The sequence below is a fragment of the Pseudochaenichthys georgianus genome, chromosome 17, assembly GCF_902827115.2.
Source record: "Pseudochaenichthys georgianus chromosome 17, fPseGeo1.2, whole genome shotgun sequence".
Taxonomy (NCBI): domain Eukaryota; kingdom Metazoa; phylum Chordata; class Actinopteri; order Perciformes; family Channichthyidae; genus Pseudochaenichthys; species Pseudochaenichthys georgianus.
The window spans coordinates 25,869,628-25,894,964 of NC_047519.1; the positions used below are offsets into that span (position 1 = coordinate 25,869,628).

The 25,337-nt window shown below is 40.1% G+C and overlaps 1 protein-coding gene across 1 annotated transcript; it reads right to left on the reverse strand.

Moving 5' to 3' along the window:
* Window positions 1-19: 19 nt before the first annotated feature.
* LOC117462261 (oxysterol-binding protein-related protein 1-like) lies at window positions 20-24,096 on the reverse strand. The gene is made up of 28 exons (XM_034104402.1): window positions 24,027-24,096; window positions 23,606-23,779; window positions 23,422-23,507; window positions 22,635-22,709; window positions 22,332-22,443; window positions 22,167-22,252; window positions 21,563-21,707; window positions 21,314-21,381; window positions 20,531-20,575; window positions 20,028-20,101; window positions 19,586-19,649; window positions 19,351-19,452; window positions 18,616-18,741; window positions 18,414-18,492; window positions 15,871-15,977; window positions 8,418-8,586; window positions 6,943-7,129; window positions 5,640-5,715; window positions 4,819-4,953; window positions 4,570-4,667; window positions 4,273-4,455; window positions 4,084-4,191; window positions 3,706-3,795; window positions 3,357-3,483; window positions 3,158-3,274; window positions 2,644-2,767; window positions 2,454-2,544; window positions 20-2,050 (listed from the first exon to the last, which is right to left on the reverse strand). Exons 2-28 carry the CDS (start codon window positions 23,727-23,729, stop codon window positions 1,948-1,950), a joined length of 2,901 nt encoding a protein of 966 aa, XP_033960293.1. The 5' UTR covers window positions 23,730-23,779; window positions 24,027-24,096; the 3' UTR covers window positions 20-1,947.
* Window positions 24,097-25,337: the final 1,241 nt, after the last annotated feature.

Sequence of the window (25,337 nt, forward strand, 5' to 3'; positions counted from 1 at the left end):
AACAAATGAACAAGGTGTATCTGGTGCATTCATTAAATACTTTAATGGGGTTAGTCTAACCTCAATGCTATAATTGCGATGCATAAAATATAAGAACACCTAAAAATGGAAACAAAAATAAATCTTAAGAAAGGGGCTAATTACTGCCAATGATTTTCAATGTTTTTTTTTCTTTCAAATCCTTTAGGGGTCTAAGGATAAATTGTGAAAGCATTAAGCATCATTTGGTTGTAAATCACCAAAACAGGAAGGCCAAGACAAATGTCATGACTGGTCGCCAGGATATAAGTAGGATATGGCCAATGATAATAACTTTATTCGTATAGCACCTTTCATACAGGGGATTGCAGTTCAAAGTGCTTTACATCAGTAATGTGGGGTTGACATTACCTTGTAAAATGTCAATAACGCTTAGCAAGCATGAGAAGAATAGCAGGGTAAGGCTTGCATAGTTATAGTGATGCACATGCGTTTATTGTCACAGTTTCATTTTAAATAAATATAGCTAAATATAATCAACTATGGCAAGACTTTAACAAACACACACACGTTTCATAAGTGCAGAGCCAGCGTCCCTGCTTTAGTATAGTTAGAAAAAAGGGCTACTGTGCCCAGAGTCAGGTAGACTTATGTGCAACGCTTTTAGTCTCTATACACATCTATACAGTACATAGTTAAGGACTTAATTATATTATATTTAAACATTTATTTAATTGAAAAAGCTTTGTTGTTGTGGATATGATTCTTGTTGGATGTGGTGACAATTTCCTTGCTATTAAATTCACAGAGAAACGGTTAGACAGGACAACAACTGATTGCAGGACACCGAAAAACAATCGGTTAAATTAGTCAAATTACATGCACCATTAATTTAGCTACAAATTGAAAACATAGGGAATGTTTCCAAATTGCCTATTTGCAAACCTCATTGCACTATAGTATGCAAGCAGTGTCCGAGTTGAATAAACGCTTATCAGTGTGCTCAAAATGCATCGTGCGTCTCTGCACTGAAGGGAAATGTTTCCAATACCAGCAGGCGTTATCTACAAACTACAAAATTAAGGTTGCACTCCATCTATCTTAACATAAATACATATTTCTAAAATACATTCTAGTTTTTCCAATACATGCCTCTACCATACTCAAGTGGACATGAACCACAATAAATAAGAAAATGTTGTTGTGCTTCATTGTTCACACATCGAAGAATGTCTCCGTGTTGCCTTCAGACTTGTTTAACCCTACCTGGTGTTCTGCAAGAACTCCATGATATTAAAGTGGTGCAGGGACCACGACCTGGAAGTTAGCACTGCATTAATCCCATAACAAGAAGTCAATAGGATTTGTCTATCAGGCTTTGGATTAGACTCTTAAATATCTCAGTGACAAACAAAAGGTTAAGTACACGTATTGTTCAGAAAGACAATCTTAACAACTTAAACCCACATCTATGTTTGAGGCATAAATTCAACCGCCAGGAGACCATAGCTAACGTAAGGCTATAAACAATCTACACAGTTGCATAGCTGAGGTCACCACCACGACGCTAAAGGCAGACTAGTGTTTGGCGTGATGCTGTTTAGTAGTTTAATTTAGCCACTTGTTAGCAACCACCTATTTAAAGACAGGTACAAGCTTAAAGCCTGGTATTTATGTAGAGCAACAGAACAGTACAATATCTTAAACTAGTGTTAATCACCAACCTCCGTCATTTATATCAAAAGCAAGTCACCAAAAGCATATTAAAAAAACATATTGACTTTGTCACAAAGGACCTGGAAATGTTAAAACTTTAAAAGCCAACTCATTTACGGATTTAAGGATTAATTCCTGCACCACTCTATAGTTGCATCACGAATGGAGCCCTTGCATGAACCCCAGTACAGCAGTCAAAGATGGTAAAAGAAGACATCCGTTTGTATGCAATTTGTGTGTATTTTATACATATTAGTAGATTTCAGGCAGATTAGTGTAGTTCCTCCCCCAGTAGCCTTTCGAGTAGAGCCAGTCCTGAGCTTTGGTGTGAGGGTTAGGTCCTTGTTGAAACCACCTGCAGAGTTTTAACAATGAGAAACATCTACTTAATAAGAGTAAAGCACTTTGAGGTAGCAAATAGAGGACACAATTAAAAACACACAAATATCACAACACTGCAACAATTATACTAGTCCTCCTTGTTCAAACTAAATTCCAATGAAATGTATGAGAGTCTTGTCAAATCCATCAATAACACACAGCTGTAGTTGCATATGTTATCCTGGGGAGGGTGGTGTAGTGCAGCACTTCACATAAACACAAAGCAAAGCTTAAACCAAACCTTGGACCAAGTGCAGCGCTCCTTCTCAATTATTATACAGGGTTGGCATAATTGATAACACAAGACAACAGGGAGGCATTAGTGTAAACAATAGCAACGGGGCAATGAGCGCACAACATCATATTTACTAACTAACCTGTTTTTCCATTCATCTGTTGATTTGGTGCGATTTTTCCGGGCCATTCTCTGTTTTTCCTCAAGTCTCTTCTTCTCTGCACTTGCCAAATCTATAAAAAAAAGGCATAGATTTAGAAACATGAATACCACCAGGGAAGGTATTTAAGCAGATGTAGTAATATGGCCTCATTCTAGGTTATACAATGTACCTATATCTCCATTCTCCATGGCGCATATATCAGGTCTGAAGCGACTGTCTGTTTGGGGAATAACTCCCTCCATGCTCTTCTCCAACTCGTTTAGGTGCATGGCGAAGGAAGAGAATGCATAGAACTGCAAGAGAGAATATATGACCACAACATTTCAACTGTCAGAGGATGTGCAGCAACATACAGGGTTTCCTCACATTTCACATTTCCGGACTTTAATAGATTTTCGACTTTTATCTTTCGTTATGGAAACAATACTTTTCTTTTTTGCAATACTGTTTTTTCAAGACATGAAAATCACAAAACATCCAATTCAATACTTCATAGGATTCCACATCATACACAAGTCCTAACATTATAGTTTCACTATGTAAAGAAAGCCATGCAAAAAAGTATAACAAAAAAGTCCAGTATGTTATAAAAAGGTCAAAAGTCAAATATTATTTTAAGTTTTATTTTTCACAAAAAAGTCATAACAAGTCGGAGTATAGTGTTGTTGTCCTGTCTCCGGTACCTTGGCAGAGTTGTCTGGCCGTGGCGTTATCTTCCAGATGAGCTCGCTGCCGGGGATCACCGTCACCGTCTCAGCGTCAGGTGGAGGAACCTCCTCCGGCTCCTCGTCCACACTGCTCTGGGGTAACAGAGACACACAGACATACGTTTCACCCAGAACAAGAGGCAGAACACAGCAGACTTTTAAAGCAATGCAATACCTGTTTATTCCCCTTCTTTTCATCCAGATTCTTTTTGTCACTCTTTTTGTGGGCATCAAAGGCAGCGGGGTCTACTGTGTAAAGGCAATCAGTCCATTTGCCATATATTGCACAGAGCTTCTTTTTGCTGCAAACGTACGAAGAAGAAGAAATGCTATAAAAACACAGCTTTGGATGCCTTTGATATTTGACATGTATTTCAGTGTAACTGTTCTGAAAGCTTGAGGAGTAAAACTGATTTGACATAAACTGATTAAATCACATAAGACATAACTGTCATATTCACGTTGCTTTCAGGCAATACTAAACATCAGAAATTCAAAAAGGTAATTACAAATACGGAAGATACCTTTTATCCAAGATGAATCCCTCCACTTTATGGAGCTCTTTCCCAAAGAGGCCACAGGGTTTGAACATCATGCTGCATCTCTCTCCGGTCCTGCCACAGAACGACAGACTGTTTACCAATTCTCTTTCACTTTTCTCCTTCTGCGCGCTGAGGCTCTCTCACATTAATTATCCTGCTCCTCTATTCTGATGGCAGGTGTCCCAGTTCTGCTTCCATGATCAATAAGCTGAATCTCAAAGTAGACCAACACCCCACTGGAGAGCGCAGACTACAGAAGAATATGCCCATGCACCCCGGTCTCTGTGCATGCACATTCACCAGGCGAGAACGCATTTGCAGACAAACAGAGAAGCACAAAGAGAAGGGAATCATTCTTACTTGTGATTGATCACTTCCACACTGCCATACTGCTCAATCCAAAGCTGACCGACAATGATGTTATGGACACAGCAGGTGGGGTTTGTCCAGGTGTAGCTTTCATTATATCTGCAATAAAGATAAAAGATGAAACTCATTCAAAAAGGAGTCCGGGCAGACTTGTAAAGCAGTTTTAAACCCTGCACTCACTTGGGCAGCTCCAGTGTGATGAGTCCTTTGGGCTCAGCTTCTATACTTTTACCCCAAAACTTGAGTTTGGGGTAGATGGAGCCATGGAAGACAAAATCCTCTTTGAGGCCCTCAGCATGAAAGGCACTGACTGGAGGGTGGTGGCTTATCTGCTCCGACACCCACCTGAAGCCCAGATCGTCTCTGATGGAGAAGAGGGAGGAGCTTCTTATGTTATACATCTTCAATTAATGTTTAGTTTAATATGACCCATAAAACATCTGTGCATTGAAGGCACCAATGACTCCATTGTCTCACCTGATGAGCTCATAGGTCTCCCCCAGCAGGGGGTTGAAGGGTTTCCCAGTCCTGTCCCACTGCGACGCTACTGCCGACACAGCAAACGCTGCAACACACTACAGAGCACTGGTGTATTATAACCAAATTACAAGTGACTCATTCCATTTTTGATAATGACAACAAATATACTAAGAAAAGAGCTAAAACATAACTTTAATGATAAGCGACAGATGACACTGTTTTAAAGTAAACTTTGAAGTGCAGTACCTTCATCCTCTCAACGGAGTCTGTCGCTGTGTTGGCCTGGTGGATGAGGTAGGTGTGCTCCATGTACTCTGATAACCGCTGGAGGAAACTCAGAGGCTCATTGAATATCACAGGCATGGCAATCTTTGACAACTCCTGAAAAATATGTGGGAGAAGACAGGATCATTGAAACGTGGAAATACTGTTAAATACAACTATTTTATGACCAACAAATGTAGGTCTTTTGAGACCTGGATGTATGTATACTCATAACATCCACAGTTATATTACATGTTTTGGTTGTGTTGCAAACTGACTCTTTTCTAGCTATTCAAACACTCAACTGCAACAACTATGTTTTATCCGACACACAAACCAAATGCACTGATTTCAAACACAAGGAAAGGAAAAAGTGGTAAAACAATGAATAATTAACTTATCTCTACACAACAACCACATGATTGCACTCTTTCACAAACTCTATGCGTACCCCATGTCTGTATATCTATCCGTCTACCCTCTGAATTGCGTATTCATGAATCATTAGCCACATTTAATTGGGGAATAAAACATTAATAGACATTATTAAAGGTAATTAACTTCAGGCAGGCACTGGGTGAGGAGGACTACGCTCCCTTAGGACTTGAAGACACTGATATTAATGACTATGTTCCCAAAGCCATAAGTTAGGGAGGAATTACAAGAGCAATTTATCACAACCCAAACACTTTGAGTAAGATACATTTCACAAGCCTACTTAAAAACAATACCTTTGTTTTTGCCCAACAGTAAAGTGAAGCAAATATAAGGGTAAATCTGCCTAAGGAAAATAGTGTTCTCACCATGCCAATGCATTTTTTCAGGATACTCCAGATGCTGACGTCATTCCTGGAGAACATGGGAGCCGGTAGTGATGTTCTGGAAAGAGAGGGAGAATACAGTCAACCTTGAGAGAAAATGTCATTAGAAGATTGTTTGTTTACTTTTTGTGTAAAATTCAAACAGCAAAAACTGGCATCTGAGGATAGGACATCTGGTCTCCTCCACACTCAAAATAATGTACTTCCATTACAACAATACTATTTTGCTTGCACTATTTAAAAGCAGACACCACAGCTTGAACTGATGTTTGGATACACAGTCACCTGACACCTGTAAGCTAATGAGCTTTCAGCTGGCCTTTTCAAGCCTCATGCAATACACATGAGTGGATTTACAACTGCATGTGTTGGTTTACAAGACCAGTTATAAGATACACTCTTTAAATTGGTATTTCATGTAAAACTTGGCTCAAAAACATCAACATTTGCATTTCTGTAGATTCATTGTGGTTGAGCGTTTTAACTCACGCAGTACACACACAACTTATTTTCTCCTCCCTCATATGAAGCCTTCTTGTAATACAGAACAGGGAGAGCAGAGAGATGTTGTACAACCCATCTTCAGGCAAACGGGGACAGCTGTATCTTTGAACGACAGGAGCAATTCCAAATAAACAGACACCTCATAAATCCTTAATGCACAACACACACACAAGTATACACGCAGAGCTAGCCAGCCAGTCCCCTTTCCTCCAACTCTGAGCCAGCACTTGTTGAATTATTCATAGTCACTTGTTGGATTAAGGGAGAGAGGCCGAGCCAGAATCAGCATCCACGGAAATGAAAGAGATTGTCGAATCTTCACGGGAATATGAAAAAGAAAACCCGCGCCAATCACCAAGCACTACGTTGATTATTCGCCTGGAGAGTTGGATCTGTCAGGAAAAACCACCCGGCTATTCTCTGTGGATTGGGTGCTCAAACAAAAACACCTGACTAGAACAGAGCGGAGTGTAAAGCTGGTTTCTCATTACACCCACTGTGCCTTTTTACCTGCCTATCCTCCTGCTGACTGAGGTCTGCAACCAGTCATCAGGCACACATACTAACAAGTCACATTTATGATATTCAATTTAGTTTCAATTCAAAGGTATACACTACTAAATCCAGCCACCAGTAGTGAATATCATCTTAAACAAAGCCTTGCACATAATAAACAGTGAATGGGCTGTACTGTGAAGAGTATTCTGTATGTCCACTTGTCCCTTAGCCATCTTTGAAATCCAGAAAACAAGCATGACATCATAACTGGAGCACGTCCCACCTTTGATTCTCCACTCCGTTCTGCTGGGCGGGTTGGTTGCCATGGTTACCCTCCCCTGACATTCCGGTAGGCCCCCTGAGTGCGCTGGGACGGTGGAGACTGCTGCGAAGAGGGGCGTCTCTGCCCTCGTCCTCTTCACAGGAAGGACTGGCCACAGACAGGAAGCCGCTCACCGAGAGCTCCGACTCTGTGGGATGATGAGAGGGGGCAGATGCCAGGTCATGCCAAACACACACACACACGGACACACACGGACTCGAGTGGCCGGCTCGGAAAGCTGCACTACACTGTCTGCGAAATAAGCACTTGTGCTCGAGTTGCTCTCCAACTTCCTCCTTCCTCCCCAGCCAAACCCCACCTGAGGATTGTGTTCCAATGAGAGGCCACACAGAGGCTTCATTTCCTCCAACATTGTTTGCTCTGCGCTCTCTGGATGCTACTCCTCCCCCACCAGGGACATTACAGGTACTGTCAGTGACACAAAGGGGAGGAGAGGATAGTGTGTACAGTCTAAAGACACAACAGCTGCATGTCTGTAGTCTCTAAACAGTCATCGAGGTTTTATATCTTAACATGTGAAAATATAAATGTGCACAGTTTAGTGTACGTTAGTGTGTCTGGCTAGAGGATAACTCGGGAGACATCTATAAATAATGCAATGATTCCCGACAGAAACATGGTGTAGAAGGAAGTCTAGTGTAAATAATCACCATGGGGAGAAGCTATCTTTGTAGAATCCATTATAGATGCTGCTGATGTATACGCTCCACATGGTAAACATGCTCGCACTGTACATCTGTTTTGAAAATGCTTAAAAGACTTATGTTGAAAACTAAAGCAGTAAGGCTAATCACCAGCTCATAAGCTCTCAGTAGAAGAGAAGCGGATATTGGCAGTGTTGTCTTGGCCATTTAAGAGACAGATAAGGTGCCAAAGGAGTGTCATTGGGTTCAACCAAATACACACACAAGCACAGTGAAGCTTAATTTCTTAACAACCTACTATTCTTTTATTTAAGTGAGAATGAAACACTGAAGAAGTTCAAAGCAAGAACAACATGCATTGCTGGAGGTACATGTAATTACAGTTACAATTCTTAAAGTTACCCTGTGGAGCTTCTTTTTTTTATAACCATACAAATGTCCTTTTCTAATAGTTTTCACTGACACTATTAAATGCCTTATTCATTAAAAAATTGCAGAGCAGATTATTTATTTGTTAATGTGCATCGTTTACATCGATGTTTGCAAACCAGCACTCTTCTTCCCTGTCCTACTTCTCTGCGCTGTGCTGCCTAACTGCTGACAGATGTTAAACCGCAGAAAAGGGAGAAACCATCGGCAGAACTGTGTGTCCTTTTCCTGAATAAACAAAACTGTATGAAGGACGAGATATACTATACTACATTACTGATGTAGTTTAACTCCAGTAGTGATATTAACTCCTTTACTTCAGTAACACTCCAGGTATCTCACCCGACACAGCGTCATAGAAGTCATCTTCAGTGAGGGTACTGAGGGTGGACGACCTCCTGCTCTCACTCAGGGACTGCCTGCGTTCGTAGTGGTCGGTTGATAAGGTCTCCAGAGCCTCTGTCAGAGCTTTGTTCTTCTCCTCCTCTTGCTCCAACTGCAGGCTCCACACCTGGAAACACAGGACCACCAAACAGATGAAACGTACACAGACACACACTTATTTATATATCGCTCCAACATGTGAGCAGTATATTTGTCATGGAAAATCTGTCAGATTTTTGACTGACTGGTGGTTTGATTGATATGAAGGTATTGATCTGCTTATCTAGCTGCCAGTGTGTGCGTCTTTGTGGTTCTCATGGCAGGTCATTGTTCTGACCCTGCCCACATATCTGGTTTCCTCCAGTCGGAACAAAACACCCAGTCTCGGACAGTTCTGAAGCCCAGGATTGAGTGTCCCTTCATGGCAACCCGAGCCAGGCCACTGAGGGACAGACCAGCTGAGTGTTTCCTATTGTCTAACGCTGCCGTTGTACGTCCTTTGCTAACCACACAGAAGGCGGGAAAGTCAACCCAAATCCACAGATGCTCGCACAAATTACATAACATTTGATAATCGCGATAATCACACCTTTTGTTAAAACAATTGGGAAAGGACATTTAGGAATTCAATGCATCTCTAATTAATATAAAAGGAGAGAAAACATATTCTCAAAGTAAAGAAAGCAATAATTTCTGCTCGTAAAGATAGAGGAAAGCCTCCACGGTTTATAAACACTCAGTCACCTTGGGAAAGGCAGCTGAGAGAAACAGGAGCTTGTAAATCTGAGACGGCAAAGCAGAGCAAACGTCTTCTTTTGAAGACCAGAAGTTTATCCTCATCTCTTACACTGCCTGAGTTACTAACAGCTGTGTGCACAGCCATGCACAGAGAAACACCTGCCAGTGCACCTGCTCGAGGGTAGGGTTAGACTTCATGCCCGTTACTCTAACTCACTGATTTCCTTTTCAGATATCTGGTTTAAACCATCATGAGGGAGACAATGTTTAGGTTTTCACCTTCCTCCGTATGTGATCAACAAGCTCACACAGATCATTTCTAAGATATTAACTGTGGTATTCCCATAAAAAGAGTACATCAAAGGGCCCTGAGTGACTGTCAGCAGCTCAGGAGCATGAAGAGCTCCAGACTCTTGTGGTCGAGATCAGGCCACACGAGGAAGTGGAAACTCTGAGGGGCATATCAACCAATTTGCTGATTGTTTTTTCCTTCAAGGCTGACGGTCTAGCTTTTGGTAATAAATATTGATCGGTTTAAATGCACGCATTGTTGACCCGAGTCACACAAATACAAGCTAAGGGTTTATCATGTAAATACTTTCCTGAAATACATTCTGTAGACCTGATTCCTTTTGTGCCGTAGACTTCACTCAGCACAACTTCATCATAGATACAGTAAACAAAGGTGAGAATGACTCATGTGCAACAATACACAGATCCTAACGCAGCAACAGAGAATATCAATCAATCAATCAATGTTTATTTATATAGCCCAATATCGCAAATGTTACATTTGTCTCAGTGGTCTTCACAGTGTGTACAGAATATCAGTATGACAATACGACACCCTCTGTCCTTAGACCCTCACATCGTACAAGGAAAAACTTCCAAAGAAAACCCAGTTTAAAGGGGAAAATGGGAGAAACCTCAGGGAGAGCAACAGAGGAGGGATCCCTCTCCCAGGACGGACAGACGTGCAATAGATGCCGTGTGTAAATTGAAAAGATAATACATTTGCAACATAGGTAGTCCAAATGTTTGGAAATGCATGTGTGTATAATAGGAAGATGAATCCACGAGGATATCCATCCAGGACCTATGATCCAGGACCACAGCCACGACTCAAGATCCAGCGCTCGCGATCCAGGACACAGGACCGCAGGATCATCCATGACTCCGGATCCCAGCGTATATAGACACCAAAAAGAAAGACATTTGGGGAAGCTGGGTTAATCGGAACATGAGAGTACACAGGTATAGACAGAGAGAAGGAAGAAGTAAGATGTCCCCCGACAAACTAAGCCTATATCAGCAAAACTAGGGGCTGAATCTAATCAGCCCTAACTATAAGCTTTATCAAAAAGGAAGGTCTTAAGCGCACTCTTAAAAACGGATAGGGTGTCTGCCGCCCGAACACAAACTGGAAGCTGATTCCACAAATGTGGAGCTTGATAAGAAAAGGCTCTGGCTCCCATTGTACTTTTAAAGATTCTAGGAACAACCAACAACCCTGCATTCTTGGAACGCAATGCCCTAGTAGGACAGTAGGGTATAATGAGTTCTTTAAGGTAAGATGGCGCCTGCCCATTAAGGGCTTTGTAGGCGAGAAGAAGAATTTTAAATTCTATCCTGTGTTCTATAGGGAGCCAGTGTAAGGCAGCCAGAACAGGAGTAATGTGGTCCCTTTTCCTAACTCTGGTTAGTACACGAGCCGCAGCATTTTGAATCAGCTGAAGCGACTTGATTGACTTCTTGGTACTCCCTGATAATAAAGAGTTACAATAATCCAGCCTAGAAGTAACAAATGCATGGACTAGTTTCTCTGCATCGTTTTGAGGCAAGATATGCCTGATTTTTGCAATGTTACGTAGATGGAAGTAGGCAGTCCTTGAAATTGATTTTATGTGGGCGTTAAAGGATAAATCCTGATCAAATATAACACCAAGATTCCTTGCAGTCTCACAGGAGGCCAAATTAATGCCATCCATAGTTAGTATGTCTTTAGATAATTTGTTTCGTAGATTCTTCGGGCCAAGTACAATAACTTCAGTTTTGGTCGTGTTTAACATCAAAAAGTTTAAGGTCATCCACGTTTTTAAGTCCTTAAGGCAGTCTTGGATTTTATTTAGATGATTAATTTCATCAGGCTTGATTGATAAATATAGTTGAGTATCATCCGCATAACAATGAAAGTTTACAGAATGATTCCTTATAATATTGCCTAACGGAAGCATATATAATGTGAAAAAAATAGGTCCGAGCACTGAGCCCTGTGGCACTCCATGGCTAACTTTGGTTTGCGTGGAAGATTCATCGTTAACACGTACAAACTGAGAGCGTTCAGATAGATAGGACCTAAACCAGCCTAAAGCAGTTCCCTGTATGCCAACTAAGTGCTCTAGTCTTTGCAATAGGATATCATGGTCGATAGTATCAAATGCAGCACTAAGATCGAGCAAAACAAGAATAGAGACAAGTCCCTTGTCTGAGGCTATTAGAATATCATTTGTGACTTTAACCAGAGCTGTCTCTGTGCTATGATGTGTTCTAAAGCCAGACTGAAAATCTTCAAATAAATCATTGTTTTTTAAGTAATCACACAACTGTTTTGCGGCCGCTTTCTCAAGAATTTTTGAGAGGAACGGAAGATTAGAAATAGGTCTATAGTTGGCTAAAACCTCTGGATCGAGGTTGTGCTTTTTAAGAAGCGGTTTTATCACTGCTACTTTGAATGATTGTGGAACATAGCCTGATAATAAAGACATATTCATAATATTTAATAAAGAAGTGCTAATTAATGGAAAAACTTCCTTCAACAGCTTAGTTGGAATTGGGTCTAACATGCACGTTGATGGTTTAGAAGAGAGAATCATTGAATGTAATTGTTCAAGGTTAATGGCTGAAAAGCATTCTAGTTTACTATCTAGTGAAATATTAGAACTTACGATTCCGGGAGCTGTTGATAACACTATACTGGTCGAAGGCAAGAGGTCATTAATTTTGTTTCTAAGAGTAACAATTTTATCGTTAAAAAAGCACATAAAATCATTACTACTGAGTGCTAAGGGAATAGAAGGCTCAATCGAGCTGTGGCTCTCTGTCAGCCTGGCTACAGTGCTGAAAAGAAATCTTGCATTATTCTTATTCTCATCTATTAATGAAGAGTAGTAGGCTGCTCTCGCTTTACGCAGTGCTTTCTTATATTCATTGAGAGTAATATGCCAAATTAAACGAGATAACACAGCTCTGGTCCATGTGCTAAAGTTGATATTAATATAAAGCTGAATATCGGAATGTATCCAAAAACACATAATCACAGTTATCCAAGTCCATGCGAAAAATAATAGACTAACGTCGCAATAAGATCTTTGCTGTAACTGTGAGAGAAGCTCATTAGCAGCTTCATAAACACGAGACTCAACAGCTGCAGTCCAGGAGAAACTTCCCTGTTGCAGTCATGTCCTCACTCTTCCTATGCTCCATGTTTAGCTCCTGTAGGTCATGTTCCTAAATAAGATACATGTAAATACAATTCTAAATGTGAGAAACCCACACAAATATATATTTTTCCTCCAACTGTGAGATATGTCCTGCACACAGCTATATAAAAAGTATGGACACTAATTGGATTTTTATCTTGAGGAAAAAATACATCTAGGGAAAAGCAGTATTATCATACTGTTCTAAGTCGTGCAAGTCTTCAAGGAACAAGCTCTTGCTAATGAGACACATTTCACAAAATAGAATGCCTCCCCAATAATTAAATTCTCTTTTATTTTTTTAAACGTATGGTTGTAAAGTAAATGAGTCTGCTGTTAGGGAGCTGGTGTTAACACTTCCTGTCCCAGGCACTTGGCTTCAAAGCCCTTCCAGGAACAGAACACTTTGTTGTGTAACTATCCCAGCCAGCTCTTTAATTCTCCCAGCATCCTCTCGCCTGAACACAAACAGCGCTATTTTAAGCCCTGCTGAGGCTGTGCTGTCGCTGGAGCCCGGGAGGGAAGCGTCTCCTTGGCCAACACCCCACAGGGGAGAGCATCGTCTTTGTTTTCAAATGTAGCTTTCTCTACTGAGAGGGGAAGCACATTATTATAGCTTTACACAGTACTGACATATGTAACTGTTTGTCAAACTGTACATGAATATATGTTGCCTGGAAGCAACTACAGTACAACTATTTTAAATCGAGAAATACAGTACCAATTACACAGAAAAACTCTGTATCCCAAGCTTCTCTCTGTGCATCCACACCATTGGCTTTAAAGGTCAGATTCTGATATGAGTTGAGATACGGTTGAATAAACACTTCCAGATCTCGTATGACCCGGAAAAGAAGAAGGGCAGTGCAGGGACCGACAGGAACATTTATCCGTGCCCAGTGAAGTCTATCCTGGGTGAGAGATGGCAGTCAGCAGGTCAGATACCCATGTGGCGACACTTGTTGATGTTAAGGTCAAACGGTACTTTGTGATTTTTCAAATCCCCAAGGTGTTGTAGGGTGTTTTACAGACTGTTGACAGAAAGCTATGACATACAGCTTAGGAAAAAAAAATGTCTGCCACTCTCCTGGCTTCAGAGCAAAGCAATATAAACTGACAGATATGTGTATCTTCGTGTCACCACTAAGTGGTTTCACGCTGGAAGCCCCCCATTTGTTTTCTTGACAGGTGTGGACGCCTGCTGCCTGAGAAACACTAAGAAAGGATGGGCTTATACATCTGCGTTGTGTGCATACAAGTTAACAGCAGAGATGTCTCCACTTTACATTTCGTACAGTCACCAAGCAGTCAGTCAAACTGTGCCCAGTATGCACTGTATACATGTGGCACTCTCACTGGCACTTTCTTCCCCTGCAGCTGAAATGGGTCAGACCACAGATACTCACCGAAGGGGAACACTGCCTTTGCTTTGAAACATGCTTCTTTATATCACATATGCCCGGACGTCATAGTACATAGTACTGTACATTACGCACTGTGTAGACAACACATTGCAGTCTAAGTGGCAGCATCAGAAAGGATCAGTGGCAGACAATGCTAATGGGGGATTAGAGTTAACACTGCCTAATACAGCCAATCACAGCAGTGTAGAAAATATAATCCAATAAGTACATCTAGTAGAACCAGTTTAGCATGAGATCACTCGTGGATATAGCATGCTTGTTAAGACATTTCCTTTTCATTATAATAATCTGGTTGTTGGAAATTAATTGTCTGTCCATATGATACTTCTGGATGATGAAGGCTGCCATAAATGTTCTCAGCCTCCCTGTGATAACAGTGCCGAGTTATTCCTTGTGACAGGACAGCAGCTGTTGCCAATTCATACTCACATAATGTGGTTTGGCTGTGTGTACAAATACACACACACCTGTAGATATGGGAATCCATACAATTATAATCCAAATTGCTGTTTTGCTAATAGTTTTTTTCAAAGTACACATCATACATTACAGTGAAACACAAAAGACAGCTGCTGTGTTATAATGATTTACAGCCTGGTTAGAAGTGTTACTTTAAATAACACAATATCAAAAATATAATATGTCCCTCTTTATGCTTTTGCTTTGACAGAACTCATTACACAATGAGAAGATCTCAGTAAAAAGAATCAATGAGAAGTGTAATGCTCAGTACCACTTTAAATATGTTCAATTTAACGCTCAGAATGCAGATCATTACATACCTGATAATGACTTCCGCATATTGATGAATACCATACGCATAATATGCCAACGCTCAACAATCAGTCATCAAATCAAAGCCACTAAAAACATCAGAATCAATCAATTCAAACACTTCACGCTACAGTGAGGCACCAGGGACCAGCCCATATGCAAGCACAGCCATTGCTTAGCCAACAATGAAAAAACCAGATTAGATACAAGAAGAACAACTGTTTGGTTTGTACCTGTGCAGATACTGGATGAGTGCCGTCACTGTCTCCTCTTGCTCCTCAGTTTGGATGCTCTGGCATGTGAAAGTGTGCCTGCAAGCGTGTATTTTCACTGAGTGAGGGTGAAAGCATGTATCTCCAGCTGAGCCTGTGAATATGCACGCGCTTCAGTTCCCCCGCTCAATGCACAGCCTTTCCCTAGAGCGGGAGTGTGTGGAACCAAGTCCAAGGGTGTGTGACTGTATGTGTGTATCAACACTGATCTGCAAGCTGAATGCAGACCCAAGCATAATAGCGGATCTCGCCGGTGTCCTTCTTAGAGTCATGCCACTGATTACCTCACTGTTCCATTACTACAGCAAGGACACAGCCCAGCCGATGGGACAGCTGGACAGGGACACACACAAACTTCAAGCCTGATCCGTATGAGGGAGATAACACTAAAAGGGAGAACTTGAGGGTTTTGTAATCATTCAATATAATTTACTCAGCCAATAGGAGCCGAGCACGTTGGTGAATATATGGGTATCAAAGAGATGAAAATGAAGCCGAGTGGACTGCAAATTGTCACATTTCTGCATCACAAGGATAACACCGTTTCACGTGCATAAAAACAATAGTTACAACAATACACCATATTAGACTAACCTTTGTTTAAATGGCTGCATTTCATTGTGTGTCAGGAATGGTATGACCCCAAAGGAAACTGTAATGTGTGGAGTCTGTTAGTTCACATGCTGATGCAGGCTAGTTTAGAAAGATGGAAGGTTCCCGATACCTCCTCCTGTTTTGACAGCAGTTCAAGGCACAGATGGAGAGCAGCACAGGTTTCACTGGAGAGCTCACTGGTCTCTTTGGCTTTCAGTAGAAGTGGGGCAGGCAGTGCTGTTTCAAAAACAAAAGAAAAATAATACATGTTCAGTGCAGATAAATTGGGCTACAACTGAGTTAGCATTGATTAATTTGTTGTTTTTGTCACAAACATTGGAGCAGTTGTGTGATTTAATCATTCTGGAGCAGTTGAAACAGTCTGTCCCTGAGAACATTGCAATATATATTAATGAACATGAAGTCACATATCCTAGGGAGGCAGCAGTACTGACTGATGAGTATGTGTTGACGCACAGGCGCATCTTTGGTGAGCGTAATGATAGGAATGAATCTCGGAAAGCAGGATCTTTGTCCCCAACGTTTGCACAGCATCCTAATGGCACAAGCAATGCAAAGGTGTGTCAGTATTGCCATCAACAGGGTCATTGGAAAAAAGAATGTCCTTTGCTCGAGGGGGAAAGCAACCATTTTCATGTGAAGTCAGTTGGTTTGGCTACAACTGTTCATAATCCCAGAGTTGGTGAAACAGAAGTTTTGGCTCCATTGCAAATGCAGGGTAAGCCAATTGATATCTCAGAGGTTGACTCGGGTTATGCTTCGTTTATGTCTGACGGTTTTGTAACTCTAGTTGGGAGTGACAAGAAAGTTCAAGTCAGGATTTTGAGGGACTCGGGCACTTTGAATACTTTTGTGAGGGAGGCCATCTTGCCTTTTTCTCCAGATTCAAACATGGGGCGCTGTGTTCCAGTTAGAGGGATTGGTCTGCAAACCATTTCTGTGCCTGAGCATAAACTGTTTCTGTCCTGTGATTTGGTCCAGAGAGAAGTGGAGGTTGGTGTTCGTCCAGAGTTGCCCGTGACTGGAGTGGAAATCATTTTGGGGAATGACCTGGCAGGTGGTCGTGTTTGGCCAGATCATGCAAAGCCATTCAGGGGTGACAAAATAAACATTGCAGGAAAGAGTTTTCATGTTAGAGGCGAGGACTGGTTTTGTACTGATAAGTGTGGAATGATGAACTTTGCTAGAAGAAGCAGTTGTTACAGATGTGGCAGGAAGAAAACCATGAGGGCACAGATGATGAAAGCTGGAGGAACAGATAGTTGGCGATGGCTGGGAAGAGCAGGTACTTCGGTGTAAATGATTGGAAGTGCAAAACATGTGGCAATGTCAATTAGGCTAAAAGGTCAGAGTGCAACATTTGTAACACACGGAAGTATGCAAAAGAGAGCTACTTCTTTGGGTAAGGTCGGGCAGGCAAGGGGAGCTTCGTCCCAGTCTTCTTGAAGTTTTGGCCGTACAGGCATTCCCTGTTTCGTCCACTAAGCAGCAGTAGTTGCTTTTCCTGGGGTTGGGCTGTAATGATTGCGGGTTTTGTGCAAATGTCGGTAGTCACTACATGTACCTTTTTTCATAGTTCCTTCTTTGCCTAGCATCACTTTTGATAGGCTTATAATGCAGTTTTTATGTGCTCTTAAACGTGCTACTCGGATTTATGAATTGGAAGAAAATGTTGTGTCTAATGTTCTTGTTTTGTTTCAGGATCTGAGGTGATACCTCATTCTTAAGGGGGGAGGTGTGACGGCCCCTAGGCCTTAGACTCAGGTCCCTGGTTAGCCACTCCCCAAATCAGGAGAGATTGCTGACACCTGATTTGGGTTGACTGCTCAGCTACAAGTATGGGTGCCTGAGCAGTCAGACTCTCTCTCCTCTTGGGTTGCTTGGCTCTACTGGACCTTGGTTTGTTTGTTTTTGCTTTATATACTGCTACATGTTCACACACCCACACACTACACACATTACTGATTAACTGACTTCATAGTTAACTTAGTTTCTTTAAATAGATGCACTTTAATTGGACATTAATCATGTGTGGTCTCCTTCTTTTGTCCGTCCTTGAGCCAGGGCGTGACAATATGTCAGAAAATAGGGTTAAACAAATCACAGTGGTGTCTACAAGACCAACAATCAACACGCTAAAGATTTGCTCATTCAATAAAACAGATTTATGTTTTATGTGTCCGTGCTAAAAGATCAATTAAAGAGTGAGGGGTTAGGTCACTGTGTCGAATAGCAAAAGGCTAAACGACTCGTGACATTTTATATCCATGCCTATTTGTGACCCCGTCATAAAGGTTGAGCATGTTTATAAACTCAGAAGGTCAAGCGCTGTGGTTCTCAATCTTATCGAGTTGCACCTCCCCCGCAAACAATGATTAGATAAAAGTTGGAAAAAACGTCACTAAAATGTTACCTTCTTTATCGTTCTTTCCACTCACATTTATCCTAAAGCCCCTTGAAAGGACCCGACACCCAGGTAAGTAAATCGCAAGGTTAAGGTTTCGTCTCACAAAATAGTTTTTTTAATTCGTTTTTCTATCCATTTACTAAATAATCAATTATCAAATCATTTCAGCACTAGGATGAAATTATCGGAAATAAAAGGTCACTGAATTAACAACAATAATACGGGAACAATTCCAGGACTCCTACCACTGTTCTCCTCATTCTTCACCATTGAGAGAAATATTGACACTTCACTCTCCAATTTCTGCTGGGAAGCGTTGGCTGCCTGCAAGAGCAGAAGACAAAAGAGACACTCACTTATTGGAATCCTCCTCCTTAAAAATAGCGCTTCCTTCCCACTGCCACCTTATAAAACACCTGATTAAAAAAGGTCTGACATTTATTTTACCTGAAGGGCTTGTGACAGATTCCTCACTGTTTCTTCAGCACAACCATTGGCATCGATGATCAATTCTTCTTGGGTGCAGTGGCGAGTGCTGTAGGATGAATGTGCCTCAAAAGCATCTAACCATCTCTAAGTGCACAAATATCAGAAATATTTATAAATGTCCACCCTTTCAGATTCACTTAGACCAGGGGTGTCCAAACTACAGCCCGGGGGCCAAATGCGGCCTGCGGACCATTTTGATTCGGCCCTCAGCAAATAAAAAAAGTATAATGAAATATGGCCCACAAAAAGGAAACATGTGCTTGTCTTATATTGTACTTCTTAAATGTAAAAATATATTACACAGTAGTATTCATGTGTCAATAAGACCACTTTTCAAATAAATTCAGTCAATTCAAGTTGGAAACATTTTCTAACATATCTTTGATAAGAATAAAGCCCAATAACGTATTTACATAACAAGGTTGAAATACACCCTTCCTATGTCTCCTTTTTATAATCAATCTGAGGCTTCTGTTTTAAGGGATGAGCTGCCAACACTCACAAGCATAATTTTGCTAACTTATAACTGAACTTATGAGGCAATATACCTCTAGTGAGTGGCCCAGCCCTTCGCATATTTTTCTGTATGTGTCCCTCGGTGAAAAAGGTTTGGACACAACTGACTTAGACAAATCAGTCAGATTGTTCAGAGAAGAGATATTGCATTAGCACAGAAGGTGAATATCAACTCACTTTTCTTGTTGCCACTGAATCAGTCTTTGAGGAGACCTTGAAATAATGTACAGTGTCATCAAAACACTTAAGCATGAAGAAGCAATGATCCCATGGTTTGACCTAGAATGACACAATTAAATTACTTACAATCACTCTTGCTGCACGATCTGTCAAACATCACCATGTCATCACAACGGAAACATCCAAGGGGCATTCTTGTATAGTCATGAATGTTCAATCAATTACTACTTACCATGCAGTAGGCTTTTGTTAGAGACTTACACCCTTGTTTTCTGACACCAGCCAGGGCATCAGCCCTGAAAAAAAGAAACAAATGAGAGCACATACACGTAGACACACTGTATAATAAAACTGAACTAATTGACCAACAGTACACATGTAGAAGCCGTTTAAAGTTCCAGTTTCCCTGAATGCTTTGGGAACTACTGATGTCGGCATCTCCAAAAATATTTATTTGGTGAAAATTGGATTTACTTTTATTACAGCCACTGCAGGCAACAAGGCATCGTCTGATTAAATGTAGCTTAAAACACAGAGCCAATCAAGGATAGCAGGAGCAGCTAAAGAGACATTTCTACCATGACAAACAGTAGCATACATAATGTACTAAAAACTATACTATACATACTATATATTTTTTATCTAAACAATTGGCATACATAAAGTTATCTTACTTTCTGGGATACCAGGAGAGCGTTCCATCCTCAATGACCACCCAGTGGGATCGCCATCCAAGAAAGCGTGAACTCTGTCAGAGACATGTGGAGTCAAATCAGAAACTATTTTGCAAAAGTAGAAGATATAAATGGTTCAATATATTATAGAACATATAGGTTTGAATATATTTTTTAATCCGTTTTGATTATTCAAAATAAACTGACAGATGACACAAGTCATTATATACAAAACAAAGAATAAAAAGGGTTTTGAGAAATGTCTTAAATATAAAATAATGCTATTGTGTGGCAGAATTTATTGTCTTCCGTTTGCGATTGTAGTAATGAGTTATTTATTATTTGCATGTACAGCACTTTGGCTAAAATGTGCAGTATCAATAAAACCAAATTTTATTTGATAACAACAAAAAAGTAAAGTCTATACCATCAAATGTGTCTGAAAAGAATCATTGCCTGACATATTGGAAGTAGAAAAAGAATACACTTCAACATCTGGGTACCTTCCAAAGAGGGCCTTCAATCTTCTTCACCCCACTGCTCTCATCCTTTGTGGAGAAAAAATAATAACAGGCTGATTGACAGGCTTGAAGAGGTTTTGTTAAGACCAGACACACTCAACTCAGTTTTCCTTTTGTATTACAGTAAAACCTGCATCATGTCAGAAGTTTATACATTTAAGTGTTCTTAGTAGAGAAGCACTAGTTTTTTCTTCATCACAATGACTAAGCAATGTTCTGCAGTGAAGCTGTGCCAATTACAGTATATTACACTGACGAAAATACAAGGACGGCTGACTTGCAAGGCTTTTCTCCACAGCGACCAGACGTATTGTTATCCATTTTCCATTAAGTGAACACATTTAGAAATATATGAAAGAGGAGAGTGAACAAATATAGTTGTGTGGACCTTTATCTTGGCCCAGAGTAAGATAGCAATAAGGAGAAAAATACAAACACCTAATAAGGTGCTAGAAATAATTAATTTAGACTCGTAGTCAGAAATTCCCTCGTGGATAACCCAATTTTGAAATGTTTAATCTTCTGGGAGATGTGAAGGAACTTAGTTATTTTTACTGGATATTTGTTTATTAAACTGAGATTTTTCCTAGCTAGATATTGCCAAATGGTTGTGAAAGAGGAGAGAGGATCACACAAATGCCCTGCTCCTATTAAATGTAAGGGATGGGAAATGCACTACCTTAACCTTTATATATTTTTCATTATTTTCTTTCAAAAGGAAAACTTCATTACCTGAAAAATGAAAAACGACTTATCTTCACGTACCTTGACTTGATAGGCTGCTAGAATCAGTCTCAGTTCATCACTGCGGGTCAGGTCTAAAGCAGTCTGGTCTGCAAAAGTTAGCCATGCAATAAATTACGTTGCAATACCCAAGCACAAAACTAATAGAACCTACTGTAGTATTTACACAAATGTATATTTAAAAAAAAGAGGAAATATGAACTCCAAAATGACCAGATTAAACGTTATGCACTAAAAATGTATTAGTAAGAGTATAAAGAGATTAATTACCATGGGTGTTTTTAATACTGGGGCTGGCTCCAGAGTTGAGCAGCTTTATAATGCACTGCTTCTGCCCCCTGTAGGCGGCACAGTGTAAGGGAGTGTTCCCTACAGAGTCCCTGCAGTGAATATCTGGAGGTTCTTCTCTACTGAGCTGAAGAACAGAAGACAGGGGAACAGCAGAAAGCAATTTAACAAAGCATAAAACGCTGACATATACGTATTCAACATGTATAACTGAGTGTCCACCTTAAGCCAGTGATACAAAACACAGAAAGAAAAGTAAAATGATATCCCTGATTTGGTTTTCTGGAGAATCTGCTTACAGTAGGTCTGCTAAACAATTCAGTAAAGAATGCACATGATATATTGTTTTAGTTGTCTATGATTCAATCTTTTACCATTCTGCCAAAGCATCAGATATTATTATATTAAAATGTTGGATTTTTGTGACCAGTATCTGGAATATTAATGTAAACCTGTAGTATAACCCATTCAATCTCAAAACACAGCAAAACCTGTGCAAGGCAGTGGTTTAATGTGAAACGTTCTTTAAGCAAGAAAGAGGTTGTCAAGTGTAATATATTCTGCAAAATTCTTAGAAGGGTCAGACCAGTTTAGACAGAGTGGAGATGTCCCCCTCTCTGGCTGCTTCCAGAAGCTTCTCCTCCCACCGCCTTGTCTCTCTCCTCTCTGCAGCTGCACAAATCAAACACCATTTGAGAACAAAGGCAGATGATCCACAGTAATGAGAAGCAATCAGCATTTAAAAAATTACCCTCCAGCATTGTAATGATTTCATCATCCTCTGTCACATCTTTAGGGATTTGAGCTGTTCCATTGATTATGTTGGAACAGGCATCATACCGCAGCAGCAAGAGAACAATCTCCTTTAAGCAGAGAATTTTTTTTTTTTTTTTTTTTTTTTTAAATCTGACCATCATTTGTCATCATTTAAAAGTTTGAATACTATCTGGTGGTGTCTGAGACAGTGAATTCAGCTCACAAGTTATAAAGCAGGGCACACCTATACAGTATAGTAATGGGCAGGCAAGGCACTCAATGTTATTATTTTGTTTACCTTTCTCCCAGTAAACGCTGCTTTGTGTAGAGGTGTGTCACCCATGTTATTCTGCAAATTTGCATCAGCACCTGCCTGCAAATATGGTAAAAGTAGTAAATACAACTGGCTGTAAATACATCTTTCTTTTTTTTTTTTAAATTCTACTAATTCAATATTATAACATACAATCAATGAAACAGACAATCAAAAACAAAATAAGAAGAAACGGGAGGGCAGAAAGCAGAGCTAATTAAGAAAATAGCCCTCCCCTTACTCATCCAGTTTTTAACTATTTTGGTCAAGGATCCAAATATTACGGCATTTTAACTACAAATTTAGGAGGTTGGTTTCCATGTATGTAAGTAAAAACACACATAAATAAACAAAATGTTATGTATACAAACACATAGGCCTACACATATTATGTACACGTACACACATACTTCTGCAGGTCTTCCTTGAAAAAGAGATCATTGATCTCAATGGGATTTTACCTGGATAAATAAAGGTTTTGAATTTAATTGAATTGAATTGACTTCAGGTTTCAAAGTATGATTTAAAAAGGTCATTTCCAGGGCAAAAAGGAAATGCAATACCAAAACAATGAAAAGCAAAATGAAAAATAAAGTAGGATAAAGACTTTTTTTTAAATCTTAAAGTTTATACTAATCCATGAACAGATTACAATAGGCCTATAGTTAAATTTATTATCCTTTCTTTTCTTTTTTTAAAAAGGTAAACCAAAACACAAAGACAACACAAAACAAGAAACAAACAAAAGGACCGTTATATGAACACATCTCACCTTAAGCAGCTCCTGCACAGCTTCCCTGTGTCCAGAGCAGCAGGCCAGGTGGAGGGGGGTCCATCCTAAACTGGCTTTAGATCTGGCTTTACAGACACAGAGGAAGGGAGGAACATGATCCTCATACCTGAAGAAGAACAGCAGTGCTAGTCGACGGCTAATGGCTAATCTCCTCTATACTTACATCTGCAGTTGATGTTCAGAGAGCTGCTTTGGTTGATTCTCGACTGAAGGAGGCTCTGAATATGAGAACAACTGCCGTCTTTAGCGTAGAGGAGAAGCTTTTCCTCAAGTGTGTTTGCCTCCATCACCACTTCACCTCCTATGGCCCAATAGCATAGCTAATGCAAAGTTACGGCTGTCACAGATATTGGAGACCAAAAAACCGTTTGTTAACTGATGCTAACACAACCAGTAAAGGTGAACAAAGCTTCTGAGTGAAACATTAACACATAGAGTCAGTAGCCAACTTAATTTAACGTAGCTTGCTTTCTTTTAGCTTGTGGAGGGGAAGTTTAAAACAACAACAAATGTACCCAAAGGCTAAGGTACAACACACACACAACTTAGCTTGTTGCCTAATGAAATACACGCCTTAGACTTACAGGGAAAGATTTTAAACTCCTACTTTAATCAACTTTCGCGAGTGTGTTTGAGGGTTCAAGTCACAGTTTAAAGACCAACCAACACTACTCGAAATGTGATCATGTCAATCAGCTGACAGCTGTTGGGTCGTCATGTGACCAGGCAGCGTGTGTGCGTGCGTGTGCGTGTGCGAGTGTGGACCAGGGTAAGACAATTCATAAGATATAGAGGTATGCATTAAATAAAAAGTAATAGTAGACTATTGAATGCCATGCATGGAAAAGTGTAGTATCTAATACAAATAAAACAGAAATCGCATATGATAGTATGCCATACAAATGAATACAAATGTTCTGATATATATAAAACAGTATTACAAGTCCTAGTAAAGTTCATATAATCACTAACAGACATGTTATAGTAGGCCATAATGAATAAGAGGAATTAATTGAAAAAGTCCTATTATTTTATGTCATAAAAGCATCTTATTATAGTATAAAGTCATAGTGTGCCATAATTAATTTCATTTAGTAATTCTGGTGAACATTTTTTGTGTTTTACTTTATTTTTACTCACTCCTTTACACATCTGAGTAAAGGAATGGTTCATCCTGTTAAGTCATTTGAATGCTTGTATTGCTTGTGCCATAAATGATCACTTCAGATTGAATCTAGCAATGTGTCTTTGTGTCCATATGTCCACATACTACACTGGTTAGAACCCTGTATTACTGTATTGCTTTTATAGTGTTTATGAAACCCTCAGAAGAGGCAAATTCAGGGTGTACACAATTATGATGATTAGGCCAAACAAAGACAAGTTGCTCTGACAGAGTTTTTATATCTGGTTGTTGGTTATAATTACTGCAATGCTCTAGCGCTAATGCTTTGGACCTATAGGAGAACTCTCTTGCATCAATGGAGAAATGGGTAATGGGTCAAAGGTGGTCTTCTCAAGTCATTATGTATATATGTTCATTTTCATTTTCATTCATTTCTTGCTTCATAGTTTATATGACCCGATATGTATGCTCATTTAAATTAATTTCTTATTCAGTCGAGCCAAAGTGCTGTACATATAATACAAATAGCCTACAGTAAAGACACATACAGCAAATACAACATCACAGATTGTTCATAATATCAGTATGAGAAAAACGACACCCTCTATCCTTAGACCCTCACATCGTAGAAGGAAACACTTCCAGAGAAAACCCACAGTTTAAGGGGGAAAAATGGGAGAAACCTCAGGGAGAGCAACAGAGGAGGGATCCCTCTCCCAGGATGGACAGACGTGCAATAGATGCCGTGTGTAAATCCAAGAGATAATAC